This window comes from Saccostrea cucullata, unplaced genomic scaffold (genome assembly GCF_032062105.1).
Source record: "Saccostrea cucullata isolate Sc308-1 unplaced genomic scaffold, CSIRO_AGI_Scuc_v1 ctg6052, whole genome shotgun sequence".
NCBI classification, from domain to species: domain Eukaryota; kingdom Metazoa; phylum Mollusca; class Bivalvia; order Ostreida; family Ostreidae; genus Saccostrea; species Saccostrea cuccullata.
Window position 1 is genome coordinate 18,766 of NW_026928812.1, and position 17,514 is coordinate 36,279.

At 33.3% G+C, this 17,514-nt stretch overlaps 1 protein-coding gene and 1 long non-coding RNA gene across 3 annotated transcripts; both read right to left on the reverse strand.

Annotated features, from left to right (window-relative positions):
• Nucleotides 1-404: 404 nt before the first annotated feature.
• On the reverse strand, nt 405-2,362 carry LOC134278774 (heat shock 70 kDa protein 12A-like). Of its 2 annotated transcripts, XM_062761062.1 has the most exons (3): nt 1,753-2,362; nt 1,642-1,656; nt 405-702 (listed from the first exon to the last, which is right to left on the reverse strand). In XM_062761062.1, the coding sequence occupies exons 1-3, from the start codon at nt 2,356-2,358 to the stop codon at nt 619-621; spliced, it is 705 nt and encodes a 234-aa protein (XP_062617046.1). In that variant the 5' UTR covers nt 2,359-2,362; the 3' UTR covers nt 405-618. The 2 variants fall into 2 exon arrangements, with proteins under 2 accessions (XP_062617046.1, XP_062617047.1); XM_062761063.1 differs by lacking the exon at nt 1,642-1,656 and having other exon boundaries at nt 406-702; nt 1,738-2,362.
• A 9,101-nt stretch (nt 2,363-11,463) lies between these two features.
• Nucleotides 11,464-15,797, reverse strand: LOC134278775 (uncharacterized). The gene is made up of 3 exons (XR_009994518.1): nt 15,628-15,797; nt 13,864-13,932; nt 11,464-11,890 (listed from the first exon to the last, which is right to left on the reverse strand). It is a non-coding gene; the product is annotated as an uncharacterized LOC134278775 (long non-coding RNA).
• Nucleotides 15,798-17,514: the final 1,717 nt, after the last annotated feature.

Consider the following 17,514-nt stretch of genomic DNA (forward strand, 5'->3'; position numbering starts at 1 on the left):
TATGTCGATACAATATATCCTGGTGAGCTTGAGATAAAAGATGCAAAAGAGTCTGACTCATCTGTTTCATACTTGGATATTTTGCATGAAATAGACGTGAATGGTAATCTAACAACCAAGATCTATGATAAACGTGATGACTTTATCTTTTCTATCGTCAACTTCCCATACTCATGCTGCAAAATACCTTCATCATCTGCATAAGGAGTTTATGTATTTCAGTTTATTCGATACGCAAGAGCTTGCTTTACGTACGAACAATTTCTAAAACGAGATAAATTATTAACAAACAAGTTGATGAAACAAAAACGAAAAAAAAAAACAACAAAAAAAAAACAACTAGCTAACTCGTTTAAAGTCATCATTTCGCACGTTCTATGGTTGATACAATGACCTTGTCAGCAAATACAAATACAATTCATCATTGAATCAAATGCTCACTGACGTTTTTCATACTAATTGTGAGTCCGTTGTTTATACACTGAATTGACGACAGATGTTTTCGTTTCTTTGCAATTGGCATGGCAGATACAATAATTTGAACAGTCACTTATGCTGTACATCCTTGTTTAAAGACATCTTAAGAAGCAAAACTAATTATAAATGCAACGTGTATTCTCAGGATATTATACAACAATTCATATCTTCTTGACTCCTTGCTTCTCCCATTCGAGCTGGGGAACGACAAGTATATTCCAAGGCCTGAAAATAAAAGAGAAAGATGTTGAAAATATTAATAACATGGAATGGAAGAAATATTTTCTTATTATATTAATTCTATGTTCAACTGGGATTTTAGTGTGTAGTGTTTCATGCGGTATTTTGAAATGCAACATGGAAGCCTTTTAAAGAACATGTTTTGAAATTTTTTTTATAATTTGAACAATTTCAAAGTTTCACATAGAAATATATAGGAAAAATCTTTAAAAATCTTCTTCTCAAGAACCACTGGGCCAGAAAAGCTGAAACTTATGTGAAAGCATACTGGGGTAGTGTAGATTCTAAATTGTTCAAATCATGACCCCCGGGGGTTGGGCGGGGCCACAATGGGGAATCAAATTTTTACATAGAAATATATAGGAAAAATCCTTAAAAATCTTCTTCTCAAGAACCACTGGGCCAGAAAAGCTGAAACTTATGTGGAAGCATCCTGGGGTAGTGTAGATTTCAAATTGTCTAAATTATGATTAGTGGGGTAGTTTGGGGTCACAATATGTATTACAAGGGAATAATCTGGTAAAGAACAGAATGGTCAAAGCTTCTCAGGTGAGCGATGTGGCCCATGGGCCTCTTGTTTCATTATTCATGGTATTTGTGTTACAAAAAGCGACCTATTTGACTTATTTATTTGTAAAGTCGTTTGCCCTCTCTTCCCGGTTACCGATTATCAAAGTGTTTTCTACACATTTTATTAGACCTTTTTTTTAACTTTATGGCTTATATATAGGCCGAACCGAGTCGTGACCACGAGGGTTGAACACGCCATCGGCATATGAACATTCAAATCAACGTTGTGATACTTAGGTCATGATTTCTACGTAGACTTGATACGAACACTGAAAGTCAACTTAAAAAAAAACATCTTGTTTGAAAATTATTTTTTTTCCATCAAGTTGCCTCCCTTTAGACCATATTACTTGCCTTCCTATATGTAACTGGAGCTTGACCATATAATGTAACGGAGCTTGACCATACAATACATGCCCTAGTTGCCTCCCTTTAGACCATATTACTTGCCTTCCTATATGTAATTGGAGCTTGACCATATAATGCGGCTCCCTTCACCACAGCTAGATCTCCGTCCTTAGGAACAATAAGTTGATGTGAGGGAAACGACATCCGGATTTGGTCTTGGATAATCGTTGATTTTGAAAAATATCCAGTCAGAATGATATTCACTACGATATCCGATCCCGATTGTTGAAAACCTTTCCGAAGGAGACTTACTGTATTTGTAGCTGCTTCTAAAAATAGACGCTGATAAATCTCTGGAGCTATTTTAAGTTCGCCTGAAGTGTAGGCAATCTTTTGAGCAATATCAGTCTGCTCAATCGCTTGTTTAATGCTTTTGCCGGTTTTGTCTGTAACCAATGCTGACAAAGACGACGGCATCGTGATGACAAGTGGTTCTTTGCCATGCAAGTCCTTGCTCATATTCCTGCAAAAGTCACTGAATAGACGAAAATAGTCAGCTCGACACTGGCTGTAAAAGTCATCAAAAACAGATATCCCAAATATTTTAATGATTATGTTTTTAAATTCCTCTTGTACTTGACTGGAAACGAGGACATCCTCAGAATGGCTATATAGCAGTTCCAGCGAGTAATCCTCCATTAGCTCCAATATAGAAAATGTCATGTGATCATCTGAAAATAGAGGAGACTAAGTGAAGAAAAAACATCAAATAAAGAACCTTAATCTAGAGAATCATTTCAAACCATAGAAGCAGAGTATTTATTTTAAAAGAAAAGATGACGTGAAAACCCTAAATAAGAAAATTAGACGGATTAAAGAAAAACAAAAAATATTTAAGATGTTATTTTTTTCAAAATTTCGAAATTTCAGAAGTTACTCTCAACACGTAAGCAGTGAAAAAGCAGGAAAAGGCAAAAACACAGAGCAAGCTTTAAAGCTTAACTGATGTTACATTTTACCAACGAATCTTACGGTAATCCTACATAACAAGTCATATCGTCATTAATAGAAATGTAACCAAATCTCCAATAAGAAGTCTAGAAGATGGAAAGATAGACTTTACGGAAACCTGGTCACAAGAATTACACATATGAAATATGAAAGCTTTAGCCTCTACTGTTCAAAAGTTATGACCAATGTTTAAGTTTTAAAAAAGTAGGTCAAAGTCCAAGTTATGGTCAAAGGGTAAAGGTTCTTGATATGAAATGAAAGGTCTTGTCAAAAGGATTAAATGTTTTCAAGTATAAATGTCCTAGTTCTATCCCTTCAAAATTATTTTCAAGGTTGTATTTTCAAAGTAAGTCAAACTCCAAGGTCAGGGTCAACGGGTCAAGGTTCTTGGTATTCAATGAAATGTCTTTTCACTGGAATTATATATGTGAAATGAATAGCATTTTTGTTTAAAGTTATAGCCAAGGTTGAATATTATTTTATAGGTATGGACATCCCTAAGGTCAAGGTCAAAAGGCTGGGGTTGTTGGAATCCAATGAAATGTCTTTACACAAAAAATACATATGTCAATGCTAAATATCCTGGTATTTACAGTTCAAAAGTATCGCCAAATGCATGTGCAAAGTCTGAATATCAATTTGATTACCCTCTGAGAAATCTGGATATCACTTGAATTTGATTGCTGAACCAATGCTGAACTCTCGCACACCTGCACACATGCACACAAAGCTTTTTACGGCATGTACTATTACTATCAAGTTTTCTTATCCCCCGCTCAATAGGACTTACATAGGCGTAGGAAACAGGGGGGGGGGGGTGGCAAAGATAATATAGGCATTGAAAATTGAGGCTTACTCACCCGTCCCCTACTTTCAATTTGCTTCTGACGTCTATGGCTTATATTTCAATACAGTATCCATGCATTTTGTTTATCACGTAATATATTTTCGAAATTATATTGGGTTAATGTAAAAACTCTCTTTTTGCATTTGTCAATAATATTAGAGGACAGCTTATAGAGACAAAGGGTTTACATATAGTGTATACTGGAGTACAAAAAAAGAAAAACAATGACTCGACCTAAATGTAAAAAGAAAAAGATAGATAAGGGGATGGGGTACATACTCATAACATCTGTCCTTCATGTAAAGAAACAAAATGCAATATTGCGAAAACAAATGAAAACCAAAAACACATTTTTCCATGTAACAACAGTCTTTCTAAAAAAGAAAATTAAAGTTAACTTTTCAATGCCCAAAAAAGAAATCATTTCATCATTAAATCACTAGAAGCTTTATTCCCAGTAAATCCAACAGTTCGTTTATTATTGTTACCCTCACAACACAAAAAACAGACTAATTTCTCTGTCGCTCATAAAACCTCCAGACAGTACATCGCAATAGCCGAATAACTCCGTTCTCTGACTTATCGTATTCTGTTTTCAATTCTATATAGACACATAAATACATTTGAAAATTAAATTAATAATGATAACATTTAATTTTCTGAACGGACAGCTTATTTGTAAACTATTTTTAGATACCGAGAAACAAATGCACTGCCAAATATTTATTGAAAGACTCTTTATTATAAAAGAATACTACCATTATCAACTTTTAATAGCAGATTATAAAAAGAAACAATATGTCTTTGTGAAACACTATTGCCTCGTATGGTATGGCAGCTCAAGCTAAAATTTTCTTCGTAGTAGATCAAACTACAAGACCCTGAGGTCAAACATAATGACATTAACAGAAATCTACTGTCAGTAGGAATACAAATGTGAAGTATGAAAACCCTAGCAAAGAAATTATGGTCGAGGATAAAGTTTTCATATATACGTCGAACTCCAGGGTCATGAAGTCAAAAAAGTTGGTACCAAAATGGCATTCACAAGTGAAATATAAAATTCTAGCAGCCTTTCACTTCATGATCAACAGTTATGGTTAAGGCTAGAGGACAAGGACAGGAGGTAAAAAATGACGGTACTCAAAGAAAGCTTGCCATGAGAAATACTCATACATAGTGTTATATGAAAATAATGACACCATTCCTTCAGAAGTTATTGCCAAGTGTCTTCCCACACATTTTTTTTATTAAAGTAGAAAATTTGACCAAATTTTCCGTTTTAATAAGAATTTATGGGAAAACACAAGGTTAAATGTTTTTTTTTCCCAAAGCAGGTTAAATTTCAAGGTCAAGGTCATTATGTCAAAATAAGGAAAGGTTTTATTACAAAAGATAAATAAGTGAAATAACAATCATCGCACTATCAGAGGCTGTGGCCAATGCCCATTTCATGAGGTCATAATGATACCCAAAATAAAGGTTATGTCTAAAGAATTATGCATGTGAAATATGAGAGCTCCAAGACAATCAGAACTTATGGGAAAGGTTATTTTTTGTTACAAGTTTCAATGATCGCCTAAACTCACTGATTAAGGAGAAACAGGACCTTTAGCTGAAAAAATTCCTGTCAATGAATTTTTTTTCGTATTTTGTATGTTACTTAATTAATATATACTTAACATTTTAAAACGGTCCTCTCATGGGATTTCTTGACTTATCTAAAAGATATCGCCCCACAAATACTGTCCTGTTTAGAGTTTCTATGGAGTTTAGATACTTCATGTTTATGGGCCCATAACGGAGTCCATAATGCAAATTTTGACGCACAAACGATAAATATGATAGATAACACTATATGCTAAAATATTTCAGAATATTCATAATGTTTAAATTATCTAAAAGCAATTGTTTTAATTTTAGATAGTATTTGGTTAGGATAATTTCTGCATTTTTCAAGGTAGCTTCAACGACAAAAACCTCATTTGGAAAAAATTCTGTCAATAAATATTTCTAAATTTACTATTGAATGTCAGTCGTTCTTCGTAATTATTTACTGCGTAAATATTACAGGGTGAAGCTTACCTCAATATCGCACAGGACATCGTTGAAATAGACGTAAGCGTGATAAAAACGCTTCACGTTTGTATTTTCCAAGTGCGGGATATCAATTGTGACGTCATACGAAAAAATAAACATTCAAAATTATCTAAATAGAGAGAAGCTCTGCTAGTTAACACGAAAAATATTAATTTAAAAAATCTGCTTCAGAAATTTATCACGATAGATCTACATTGACTCTGACCTGTTTATTATGAAATAAAACTGATCATGACGGGGGGTGTACATCATCTCGCTGCACTGAGAATTCAAACACAACTTTTATGACGTCACTAACGTCAGACTGCAGGGTAAACAGAAACAAATGTGTGGATTGAGCAACTTCACAATATCTAAATGATGGCAAGCTCTTTAAAAACTTTATTAATAATAATTTCTAAAGTTAAATATTTTAAAAACAATTTGAGAATTTAAGAATTTGGAATAAAATTACACAAGCATTGTTGATTTTAACAACGTTTAACATATACATCATCACCGATTATGACGCAATATGTCTTTTTAGACATGTGAGATGTTCCCTGTCTCCCCTTAAGATTATAATATTAAAACCTTCGTAAACCTACCAAAAGAAGGGTCCTACCGCAATGAATATTTCTTTTATGGAAAACAAAAAGATGGACAGACAGATAGATGAGCAAAAAAAAAATGTTATTTATGTCCAGAATCTCCTTTTACGGAGACATAAAAATTAGGTTAACTGTGAATAACTTAAAAATTTTATAAAGTGTTTTATTAGGATCATCAACTGCTTAAGTATATCCAATCCTCGCCCAGGAAGGATAACTCTTCATTTTAAAATTTAATAAAATATTTTCAAATTAATGCTTCAAATTGAAATCTTTTTCATCCAATAATTTTTATTTCATGCTATTCAATAGCGTGATAAAATGTTCTTTGAAGTTATGTGAAACTGTATTTAAAAATTTGATATTTGTACCTCATAAAAGTATGTAAAAATTACATATATAATGAAAACGAAGTTACTATAATGTTACCTTAATTATCAAAGTTCATTAGCAATGATATGAATTTATGAATGGTTTGAGTGCTTTTAATGAAAGGAAACATTTCAAACACCATGAATTATAAAATGATCAGAGTAAATAGGAGAAACCTAACTATAGAATAAGTATAAAATCAAGCAGATTTCTTCGAAGGCTTGGATACCTTTGATTTTTATTTCTGAAATGTATATGCTGATCAATATTCAATTAGAAAATATACAAAAGGTAGTTTTAATCACATATTTTGGAGAATGATTTCCTATATATTATGATAAACTTCGAAAATGAAGTTTAAAGAAAAACTATTGATAAATACAATTTAGAGAGATCTTTGTGAGCATTTTCAATTACCCATTGTCTGATTTTCAGAACATGAGGATCGGACTACCTTAAAATTAAATTTCGTATATTAGCCATTTTGTTGGCATTTAAGTATCAGTATGAAATTCTGCTTAATTACTTTCTGGGTCGAAATCATTTGCAAGAGGAAAGTACCATAACTCATCTGGGGAGAGCATCATAAATAAAAAAAAACATAAATAAAACACAACACACGACCAATATTCTGATTTTCAGTCTAGATGCATAAATAGTCATTGTCAATGATATTTATGCACTAAAGGGTCTTTTTGCGTTAAAACACTGTAGCTGTATTTAAGGATGATAGACTTCCTGTTTTTCTTGTAGCCAGTTCACTCTAAGTACAATGTACAAGGATATCATTTTTTAAAGAGAGACTTTTCCCGTTTTTACTTAGAATTTTAAAAGATATTTAAATACACCGTTGTGTTTACATTATGTTAAGTACAATTTTAATATATTCACAAAATTAACAAATGAACGTTCAACTTATGTTACATGAAGGTACATATATATGGAACATTAGTAGCATGCTTGTTGATTTAAAAAAAAAAAGAAAAGCTATTTATACCCTTTTAGAATATATATTTACTACACATTTGTAAACTTTAACATTTGTTATATATTTGCTGTGCTATTCATAAAGAATGAATTAGCTTCTGTACGATAACATGTGTTTAATTTACTTTCCTATCCTCAACTTTTTGTAACAAATATACATACATTTAAAACATCATACATTGTATTACAATGAATATTATCTAAGAAACCAAATAACTTAACTATTAATATTAACAAATATTCTGAGAGTATTGCATTAGCAATACTATCCCCTACCAGCAAATCTGGTTTAAATCTAGCCTCTTAAGCTTTCTTCACTAAGATGTGATAGTATTTTACACAAAAATAAATTAAAATCTTATTTCATATAAAAGCTATTAAAACTTCAAATTTTTAGACTTGTTTGATTGACACATCCTTGCACTTAATTTTTTTTTAATTTTATTATTAATAATTGGTGAAAGTGGCAATCTTGTTGTGCATAAATGAAAAATATTAAAACTATCATCCAGAAAACTCAGAGCAGAGATGTTCGAAAGCTAAACATACAAACAATATCTTGTTAGTCCGTGTAGTTGTGGTGAGCAGACTTTAACGATTGAACGCACCCGGTGAATCGTAAACATCAACAATAACAGAGCTCTTGTCCTGTATTACGAAAACTGTGTAATTTTAACGGATGTGATCAATTTGCTGAAGTTTGTACACAACACTTAGCTCGGAATGAAGATTCTTGTGAAGGAGTTTTGCTTTCTAACATTTCTACTCTGAATATAATCATTTTTTAGCTCACCTGAGCCGAAGGCTCAAGTGAGCTTTTCTGATCAAAATTTGTCCGTTGTCTGTCGTTGTCGTTGTTGTAGTTGTCGTTGTCGTCGTTGTCGTCGTAAACTTTTCACATTTTCATCTTCTTCTCAAGAACCACTTGGCCAATTTCAACCAAACTTGGCACAAAGTATCCTTGGGTAAAGGGGATTCAAATTTGTTCAAATGAAGGGCTACGCCCTTTTTCAAGAGGAGATAATCATGAATTTGTTAAAAATTAATGGCATTTTTAAAAAATCTTCTTCTCCAGAACCGCTGGGCCAGAAAAGATGAAACTCATGTGGAAGCATCCTCAGGTAGTGTAGATTCAAATTTGTTCAAATCATGACCCCCGGGGCAAGGGTGGGGCCAAAATGGCTGACCCAAGTTTTACATAGGAATAGTTAGGAAAAATCTTTTAAAATCTTCTTCTCCAGTACCACTGGGCCAGGAAAGATGAAACTCATGTGGAATAATCCTCAGGTAGTGTGAATTCAAGTTTGTTCAAATCATGACCCCCGGGGCAAGGGTGTGGCCAAAATGGCCAAACCAAGTTTTACATAGGAATATATGAGAAAAATCTTTAAAAATCTTCTTCTCCAGAACCACTGGGCCAGGAAAGATGAAACTCATGTGGAATCATCCTCAGGTAGAGCAGATTTAAGTTTGTTCAAATCATGACCCCCGGGGTAAAGGTGGGGCCAAAATGGCCGACCTAAGTTTTACATAGGAATATATAGGAAAAATCTTTAAAAATCTTTTCCAGAACCACTGGACCAGGAAAGATGAAACTCATGTGGAATCATCCTCAGGTAGTGTAGATTCAAGTTTATTCAAATCATGACCCCCGGGGCAAGGGTGGGGCCAAAATGGCCGACCCTAGTTTTACAAAGGAATATATAGGAAAAATCTTTAAGAATCTTCTTCTCCAGTACCACTGGGCCAGGAAAGATGAAACTCATGAGGAATCATCCTCAGGTAATGTGGATTCAAGTTTGTTCAAATCATGACCCCAGAGGCAAGGGTGGGGCCAAAATGGCCAAACCAAGTTTTACATAGGATATATAGGAAAAATCTTTAAAAATTTTCTTCTCCAGAACCACTGGGCCAGGAAAGATGAAACTCATGTGGAATCATTCTCAGGTAGAGCAGATTTAAGTTTGTTCAAATCATGACCCCCGGGGCAAAGGTGGGGCCAAAATGGCCGACCCAAGTTTTACATAGGGATATATAGGGAAACCTTTTAAAATCTTCTTTTCAAGTACTTCAAAGCTATGATTAGTGATATTTATATGGAATCATCCTCGGGTAGTGTAGATTCTAGTTTGTTCAAATGATTAACGCCTGGACGGGGGGTGGGGGGTGGGGGTGGAGTATATTCAAGCCTGATGTGCTCAGGTGAGCGCTGTGGCCCCTGGGTCTCTTGTTAAGTTTTAATATTTTTCATTAATGCACAACAATATCGTCAATTTTCCTAAGTATTTAGAAATAAAAGTAAAATTTGTGAGAGAGCAAGGATATGTCAATCAAATCCATCCAAAAATTTGAAGTTTTCTTAACTTTTTGATGAAATAAGATTTAAAATTCATTTTTGTGAAAAAGGCTATTACAATATATGTATCCTAATATTATACAAAAAATGAACTTCAAATCTCTGTCTATGCACCTTTAAACGAGACTGCTGAAATTCTTGTTTCATTAACTTGCTTGTCAATAATTTACCTCGCCTTAGAAATTGTTCATACGTAGAGCATGCTTTTGCGCATCGAATCAAATGAGATATACATATTCCTTATTCAGGAGATGAAGGTAAATCTACGACGTGACAATCCAAATATTCCTTTACATCTCATTGATCCCTATATTACTTTCGTTATACCAAACGCTAGGCTGTCTCTGTAAACCCCTACTTGCTAAATGGCGGAGTCTAGGGAAATTGCCGCCATTTTGGACTCACTTCAGATTTTTAAAAGTTAATATCTCGATTTTGGATTTATAAAATGATTCTCTCAGAAAATTAAACGCTTATACATTTGGAAAGAAAACTCCTCTAACAGATTTCAAGTACATAAATTTTAATACATATAATTACCCTTGTGTAATATTAACAATTGTTGATAAATAAAATCAATAATAATCATTTTATTGGATGATTCGATTTGCCCAATTTTATTTGAAAAAAAGGATTAATTGATTGATTGTATATTATTTAACGTCCCTCTCGAGAACTTTTTCACTCATATGGAGACGTCACCGTATGCTTCAAATTTAGACCTATACTCGGCTCTCAGGGCCATTAAGCAGTGAGGGTTCTTTATTGTGCCAGCGCCTACCGTGACACGGGACCTACGTTTTTAAGGTCATATGCGAAAGACCCGTGACTTTCACCTCTGATGCCGCGCGCTTGGCGAAGGAACAGTCACTACCTATTTTTACGTCTTAAGTTTGACGCGGCACCGCGAACGAGAATCGAACCCGGGTCTCCCGATCACGAAGCGAACGCTCTACCACTAGGCTACCGTGAACGGTGGAAAAAAAAGGAACCATAGAGCCTGACACAATTGAATGTTTGCACTGGATGAAAAATACAGTTTCCGCATGGCTGAAACTCTACTGAAACTCTGCGGAAACTTAAGGTTACTAATAGTTTCCGCAAAGTTTCAGTGCGGAAACTTCAAGTTTCATCAAGTTTCCGCAGTGCGGAAACCAAAGGTGTCCACGAATCCAAATAGTTTCCGCAACTGAAACTTGCTGAAACTTGAGGTATACGCAAGGTTTCAGTACGCGTATATGGTTGAAATACATATGGTGTACCATAGGTTTCCGCAACTGAAACTTGAGGTTTACGCAAGGTTTCAGTATGCGTATACGGTTGGAATACATATGGTGTACCATAGGTTTCCGCAACTGAAACTTGCTGAAACTTGAGGTTTACGCAAGGTTTCAGTATGCGTATACAGTTGAAATACATATGGTGTACCATAGGTTTCCGCAACAGAAACACTATAAATTATACAATTTAGCCCAGCTTTTCAACCAAAACTCATTTTCCCCCTGAATTTTCATATTGGAAAAAACAAAACACACTCACACTAGTTATCAAAGAATATTTAATGTTATTATCAACATTTACACACATTGGCTTGGCCATTTATTTTCTCTTGCATCATAAATATTTTTACAACTAAGTCCGAGCTCTCATGTCACAACAGGAGGACAGAGAAAATGTCTGCATTTAATGATGTCTCATACATGAGAGATATAATCTTGCGAGAGGAACTTAGAACTGCAATCAATCAACTAAACCTGAATTCGGTATATGCAAGTCTAGTATCATCAAGGAAATGTAAAAGTACTTGGTATAATAAATGCACAAGTTCACATCATTAGTAGCCAATAAGCACCAAAGTGGATTTCTTTGTTAAATATTCAGTTTGTAGTCCATCATCAACCAACAGAAAAGTCCTTGAGTGGTCCACATTTTTGAAGACCCACTTGCACTTCAAGTTCAAGTTGGATTGACCTGCTCGTCAGTTACTTCAACCTATTGAAAATATATAAAAATATAGTTTAACAAAATCCCGATCTAAATAAAACAACATGTTAGATCCTCTTGCATACTCGCTACACAACATCTAACAGCATTCATAGAAGGTCACGTCAAATGTCAAATACGGAACAACTCAGACTCTAGACATATTCATTCCAATAAATTAAATACAATAATTTTTGCATTCGAGTATTTGATTGGTTAATAGAATTTAACGTCTGACGTGACACTCTACAGGATGCCATTAGATTTTAGCCAATATGTGCGCAGATCTAACATTTAATTTTAATAAGATTGACAAACTGAAAGTTCCTAAAACTGTTCTAGCACAAGCCTTTGTTTGATTAATTTCAGATTTTCAGCATTTTTGATCAGAATGATTTAAAATAAAATCTAAAAATTTATCAAGTGTAAAATCTCATTAGTTTATTAAAGTTGCCTCTTTTAAACACTTGACAAGGGATAATGAAATAAACAAACTTGAATGTATTTAAATGTACTGAATATGTATGTATGGATTTGTTTCTGATAAGATTTTCAAAGTAAATTAAGGATTTTTTTCTTCATTTTACTTGTTCATCAAAATATTTTCTGTACCCCTAACCTAGACCCTTAGACCATGATTCATGATGTTTGAATAACAACTACAGGCCCACAGACCTTATAGGTCACCTGAGTATCATGTAAAGCCTAGAAAAAAAAATATGTTTGTTCCCGACCGACCCTAATATATAGTGCCGACCCTAAATTTTTTTTAATGCTTTTGTCCCATGAAGTGCAAGATTTCACCCGGGGAATTATAGTCTCCAACTTTGCAAGCTTTTCAACATGTTCAAGACAGAAAGAAGTTTGAGTTACTTTTCTTTTAAGTCACAGAAATACTTGAAAACACCATTTCTTTTGTCATTAATGTTACTTCTATACACTTTTTGATTCAAGAAGCAAAAAAAAAAAAGTTTCAAAAAAAAATAATTACCTACCTATCTACCTATATTTTTTCAGCCTGAAAGGGGAAACAAATATATTTTTTTTTCTAGGCCTAACAACTTCCACTCAATTGAATTTTGTTCGTAATTTAAACAAAAAGCCATGAAATTCACAATTTTGAAAGACACACCTTTGTTTATCTATACACTTAGTTAACATGCTTACTTTGGTTACTTAATACCCAAAGGTAGATCAGAGTAATAAAGATACAATGCAATTCCTAATTATAACCACCAGTTGTGTACCCCACCCCAAAGGAACCATTAACCCTGGGGCCACACATTTCAAAATTTACTAAATGTTTTCATAGGTTTTATTTCATCTTAAATGGTTTGATTAATTCCAAAGAGCTATAAGACCCACCCTAATACTAGAATCCTTGACCCTGGGGTCATGAATTTCATAATTATGGTAGAGGACTCAATGCCGATTACAATCATACCAACAGTTTGACTGCTTGATGTTCAGGAGGGGAAAAGAAGAAGGGGATTTTCAAAGATTGCATGAATTTTAGTGGTTTTGGCCCCACCCCTCAGGCCCACGGGGGGAGGGGGGATAAAATTTATAAATTTTGTTCCCCTTCACCAAAATGGGTTGAGATTGGTTGAGCGGTTGCAGAGAAGCTGAAAATGTTGATAATACTTATCTTAAATAAATCATACAATTTTAGTAGGTAGCTCGCAAAATGAGACTTTCTAAGAAAATGTTAACATCTGTTTATTTCATGGAAACATATAAATATATTATATAAAACTTAAAAAGTAGAGGAAAGCAGCTTACATGTAAACCTCCCCCCCCAACCCCACAACACACTGACTATGATCATGATGATAAATACTAAATAGAGAGCTTAACATTACACAGTGAGATTAACAACACAATAGAAAATAAAAACATAAACTTTATGCTTTAGTCCTTAATTTCCTCTAAAATAGAGCTACATAAATTATATTAAGTTCTTACTCACTGTTAAAACATACCTTTTAACAGAAGTATTCTTCATCCTCTCCTATTAGCCTTAGTTTTCAGATGATTTGTTCAGTGGATATCTGAAATTAAAATAGATCAAGTTAGTACAGTACCGTACATTAATAACTGTTTTTGTTTTTAGCATGAGCTAAGAAAAGTCCCAAAAACCACTTGCATGTCCATTTACTTGCACAGTTAAAATTCTAATAGACACATGACAAAGAAAAAAAATGATTGAAAATTGTATCATTTTAAAATGGACACACTCTGGTCTAATTCTAAGTGGCAGTCCTATCATAACCACAATTTAAAAGTTCTTGAAAAGCAATTATATCTGAGAGTGAGAAAAATTAAATAAGTTACAATTTTTCATAAAAGCAAGACTACATCTAAATTATGTTTGTTTAAGATATGTAGGCCTTCTTTGATTCAAAATTATAATCCATTTAATACTTTATTTTATTTATTCCATTTTGCATCAAGGGCAGATAACTATTTATATAATAAGACAGAACTATGACTCTTTAGTGGCCATTGTTGAAAATTGATTTAATTAGTGATAGAAATATGGCAAATGGTAAACAGCTAAAAACAGAGAGATTACAAAAATCTTATTTGTGTATCAGTCATTTTATCAAGTCAATAAAATTTAGAAGTCATATAGACGTAAAAGTATTATGTCAAATTTTCATAATGGGGCACACAGTGTGGCCCAGTGGTTCGAGCGACACGCCTCAAGTCGTGAAGTAGGTGCTGATTCTTACATCACGGGTCTGAATCCAATGTAGTACATAGAGACCGCTCCCTTGGATGAGAGCAGAGACTGTGTTGGTGATGTATCCACATGAATAAAAAGTTCTCTAAACGGATATCATAATTTCTACGAGCAACAAACAAATACTAGTATATGACTATATAATATCAATGCATGCAACTTAAGAAATTGAAAATGGCCAATTGCTCATTTCATCAAGCTCCAGTCTATCATAATGCAGAATTTATATACAGGTAAACAATAGCTGTTCTGCTTATATCAAGAGAATCATGTTTATGGTTAATATGATTTAAAAGTGATTTCTGATATTTGGAAACTGCACGGTGCAGCACCACATTTAATATTTGAAGCCCAAGGTACAAAAATAAGTAAACATAAGTATTTCTAATGAAAAATTAAACCATGCACACTAAATCAAGTTTTAGGTTGCTTAAATAGTCTTATTTATTTCATATAGATCAAAACATGCATATGTGTCAACATGAAATTAAAATTTAATTTAAAATAAATATCATTTTAAGTTTAATTCATCATAATTATGCCTTGTACGAAAATATGCTTATGTATCTTTGTATATAAATAGTTTATTCACTTTCGACATTTGCTTTAAAATCCTTATGTATGGTATGAAAATAAAATACTTCAACTTGAATAATGTGCGGCATTATGAAAATTATCAAGTCACTTTCATAGCCCAAAAATCTGCAAGTTCTCAGGAATTTTACTTTCATGACTACAACATGTACAAATTGGCATTTCACAGTGATACAGTACTACACGATGGCATTCTCCCATCATGATGCCCTCTTACATGTCTAATATTTACGATTCTAGATTGCATGTATGTTAAAAATATATTGAACCCCTTCCTCAGCTGTGCAGCACAGTCTTCCATCAATAATAAAAACAATTCAGCAAAAAATAAATGTACGATTCAAGAAACTACTTCTGAGAATAACATTGAACACATCCAGCAGCTATAATGAACAATAAAGCTCACCTTTTCTGAAAAAACATAAGCGTGGGATCAAATCTTTCGATTTTCCAAATGAAAAAGTTAACACCGGATACAAGTACATAACGATATTATCCTCTAAAACCAACCTACATTTAAAATTCCGGAATACTACAACACGTTGTAATTTTTAAATTATGTAAATTTTACATGATCGGGACGATGCAGAAAATACAATAGCATATTCTAATATTCATACGAGAAACATGAAAGATAAATACAATGGTGCAATATACATGCATGCGTTTAAACAGCAGTTAATTATCTGTATAACAACCTAAGCTGAGAATGATTTACAAGGCGCTTTTTCACAATGAATAATTACAACTGTACAATGGTCATTTTGAATTTTTGGAACGCGCCATTTTAGGTCAACATTATTCTTACGATTTCAGACGATAAAAACAAAAATAAAGGTGCTCTGAACTGTAACAAATATGTGCTGCCTCTAGATAGGGTTGCAGACAGCTAACATGACGAATAGAAGAGTTTTACAGTAGTGATTCCTTTATTCAATCAGGTGAAAAACTGCCAATGAAAACAAAAATAACATGTAGAAATTATCTGAAACTACATAAAAAAATACAAAAGATTTACAACAGCCAATCATTATTCTTGCACATAATCAATATGAAAATTATCACTTAATACATGTGACAGAAAATGTGCACCATACATTGACATACATTGACAAAATCAGACCCTAGTATATAACATCTCAAATTTGCATTTATGAAGTGACACATAATAAGAATGGTTTTAAATCTGTTATACATCATCAAAATAATTATAAAAACATGTTTGCAAACTTACACTGTTGTCTGATAGAGAAAAAATAGCCAAATTCCATCGGTAAAGTAAACAACTTGATCTCACGCGGGAAATATGAAAGCGAGAGTAAAATTAGAACAGTAACAAATAAAATTCCGGATTGAGTTCCGGCACACTCCTCGCCTGATATTGAAAATATCATTTGATCAAGTTCCAAAAGGAAAAATTAATACACTATACATGTTTATCGAACACATAAGCAGTCCAGTCCAATACGAAAAATCGTAATGTTACGAAATATAGTAATATTACAAGAAATCGTAATATTACAAAATATCGTAATATTATTCTTATATTACTATTTTTCGTAATATAGTTAAATTACGGAAACTCGTAATATAGCAAGTTGAGAGAGACTATAATACGAGTTTTCGTAATGCAAGACAAAATAAAGCATTGAAAGAAACTGAATGATGTTTATGGAAGTATGACGTCAGAAATACATTATGCCCCAATGGTACTAGTATCACGTGGTTATTTTGGTCAGTGACGTCTATCGAAAAGTATGGAAATGCAAGAAGAAAGTAACAATGGGAATGGGTGAGTGAACATTTTGCTTTATTATTCTTATATAAGAATTTTCCCAAGGATAGGAACAATTTTCCATAAAATTTCAATGTATCCTCAAGCTTGTCACAATGGTCTATAATCCCCGAATTCCCTATATTTTTCCCGAAGTCTACCCTGAAAATCGGACCTTCATCTCAAACAACGAGATGTAACGAGAGATAACTTGTAAGACTCTCACTAGGCTCTGAATCCGCTTGCACTTGGATCAAATGCACCAAAAAAAAGAAAATGCACTAACCATACATATCCACGATATCATAATGATGAAACCAGAGACATATAATCTCTGATGAAACATAACAAAGAGATTGTATCAGAAAAAAGGGAAGTAACTCTTAGAAGAGTTAGAAATTGCTTATATTACGAATTTTAGTAATATTACGATTTTTCGTATTGGACTGGACTGATAAGTAGGCAACTAAATACAACAAAAACATGACTACAGTTTCTCAGTGTATCTAAAGATTAACC